General features: G+C 58.8%; 2 protein-coding genes across 2 annotated transcripts; both read left to right on the top strand.

Moving 5' to 3' along the window:
• Window positions 1-142: 142 nt before the first annotated feature.
• On the top strand, window positions 143-596 carry SDRG_11479 (hypothetical protein; the record flags this gene model as incomplete). The annotated part of the gene is made up of 2 exons (XM_008617522.1): window positions 143-200; window positions 265-596. The coding sequence occupies 2 exons, from the start codon at window positions 143-145 to the stop codon at window positions 594-596; spliced, it is 390 nt and encodes a 129-aa protein (XP_008615744.1).
• Window positions 597-1417: 821 nt separating this feature from the next.
• On the top strand, window positions 1418-2397 carry SDRG_11478 (hypothetical protein; the record flags this gene model as incomplete). Its single annotated transcript, XM_008617521.1, has 2 exons — window positions 1418-2092; window positions 2137-2397. The coding sequence occupies 2 exons, from the start codon at window positions 1418-1420 to the stop codon at window positions 2395-2397; spliced, it is 936 nt and encodes a 311-aa protein (XP_008615743.1).
• Window positions 2398-2505: the final 108 nt, after the last annotated feature.

Raw genomic sequence — 2505 nt, 5'->3', positions numbered from 1 at the left:
GAAGCCACGTTCAACCAAAAGTTCCCGTTGCGCAACCCGGTGTACACGTACGTGGGTCTCGTTCGGAGCGCGACCACGTTTCCATTTGCTAACTCCAACGACGACGATACCAACAAGCGCGAGATTGCGGCCTTTCTTGCGCATGTCACACACGAGTCTGACGAGCTCCGAGCCTCGGAAGAGTATGACAAGAGCGGCGAGTACGCGCCTTACTACGGTATGCCTTTGAGTTGGCAGCGATGGAAGCTCACATTGTTTTCTTAGGCCGCGGCGCGCTTCAGCTCACGTGGCGCTACAACTACGAAGCGTTTGGCGGCGCGATCGGGCGGGACCTCGTGACCAACTATGCCAGTGTGGCCACGGACCAAGATCTGGTCTGGTTGAGCGCGTTCTGGTTCTGGAGCGCAAACCGCATTCATGACGTGGCGGGCCAGTGGGGCCAGTTTGCCAAGACGACGCGCATCATCAACCCGACGTGGGAGTGTGGCCCGAACCCGCCCAACCCGAATGGCGACCCGCACCGCGTGGCCTTGTTCAAGGCGTATTGCGCCGAGCTCGGCGTCGACCCGGGCACCAACCTCTCGTGCAAGGTCTAAGAACTGACTGCCGCACGCCGCTTGATGCAGTGCCTTTTGACAATATCGCCCGTCGATAACGTGGAATTCACTCCACATTCTGTCAACATTGTGCTTCACAATCGTTTCGTATTGGTTTAAATGCGTTGCATTCCTATTTGTTAAAAAGCATTACAACATCCAATCCAATGTACCGATTTACCATTTATTGGACCAATCGCATCACGCATTTTCTTCATGGCCCGTGGCAGGAGCTCATGGCACGCACATCCGTAATCATGGCCCGTAAATCAGCGATGGTCAAAGGACCGGCGCGTGGGCGGCGACGGGCGCCAAGTGTGCACTGGTCAGCGACACCCGACGCTCTCCACGCAATCACTTGATGCATCTCGGACCTTGCGACGCTCCAAGCGTTCGTTCAGGCGCTGCCCCGCGAAGCAACGTCACGACCTGGGCCGATGCAATCCCTCGCCGCGCTGCTCGAGGAGCCTATTGACGGACTTGCGTGGCAATGGCCTGTCATTACGATCGATTGGTCGCTTGTGCCGGAGAGAGCCCTTGCCCACCTTGCTCAACGGGGCCCTTTGGGCGCAACGCTGGCGCTTGAGTATCGCACCAACAGCCATCGCCAGGCCCCTCTGAAGCCCCTACCTCCACACGTCGCGCAGTGTATTTCGCGCCTTCGCGTCGTCTTTGATGTCGCCAACGCAAGTGCAGTGGACTGCACTCTCGTCAGTGACACGGCATTGGCGTGCCTTGCGCTAACGCAGGTTTGTATCCACTTCCATGGTCGCTCCACGTATGCCTCGCTGTCCGCCGGTGCTTGCGACACGGTGCTCACAATGCTCGAGCACCCCGGAATTACGACACTGCACCTCTCGAGCGAAGCGAACGACTACAAACCACCGCGCAGCCTCTCGACACAGCTCCTCCATTGGCTCACGCACGCACCGTGCACATCGCTTACGCTGAGCGGTGTCGCCATCAACCTCCGCGGCCAGCCACAAGTTGGTGACGCGATCTGCGACGCTATCGCGGCGTCCACGCTCTGCACTCTCCGCCTCTTTAGCGTCAAGCACTTTGATGCCGCCGTCTTGCACGGGCGACGGCTTCCAGCGTCCTTGGAATCCTTCGAGTGGGTAGCGCCCGGCGATGAAAAGACGCTAGCGCCCGCAACGCTCGCTCATCTTGCGCGAGCACTCGAGGGCGCGCCGAGCCTCGTGCACTTGGGGCGCAGCCTCACGTACCTCGGCCAACTCGGGTCGTGCTCGTGGTTGGACCCCGTGCTGGCGCGCTTGACGTCGTTGCGCGCACTTGGCTCATACAATGACGCATCGTTTGCCACCGTGCGCGTGATGCTCGTGAACATTGAGAAAATCTCGCTGCGCAAGGCAGCAACCTCGTACACACAGTACACGGAATTGGTCGGTGCGCTGCCGCAGCTGCCGCGACTCGTCGAGCTGGACATGCGCGACAATACTCTGTACCGCGAAGACATAGGTCGGATCTTGGCTGCTGTGGGACTCTCCTGCACGTGCATATGGACGGCCACTCGGCCAAGTACGAGGACTTCTTTCATTTTGTGCCCGAAATCGTCGCGTGCACAAGGCATCTCACGACGCTAAGCCTCACACCCCAACACACCGAGAAGCGCAAGGATATCGAGTGCAAGGCCGCGCTGCTCCGGATCCTGACGATTGTCGAAGAGCCAATGTTTCGACTCCACCCGGACGTGTCAGCCAACGTGCCGCGAAGCACTTTGGAGTCTGTACGCTCGCTGATGAGTCGCACATCGGAAGACACGTGCTTGCTGCTTTTTTAAGATGACGACTACATAATATACTCGTCCGTGACAAGGAATTAAGTTGGCGTATGGCGAGTAGAGTCCACCCCAGGTTGGACCTCTTGCAGCGAACCTCCTCCAACTATC

The sequence above is a fragment of the Saprolegnia diclina genome (assembly GCF_000281045.1).
Source record: "Saprolegnia diclina VS20 unplaced genomic scaffold supercont1.42, whole genome shotgun sequence".
NCBI lineage: Eukaryota > Oomycota > Saprolegniomycetes > Saprolegniales > Saprolegniaceae > Saprolegnia > Saprolegnia diclina.
This window is presented reverse-complemented; position numbering and strand designations above follow the sequence as displayed.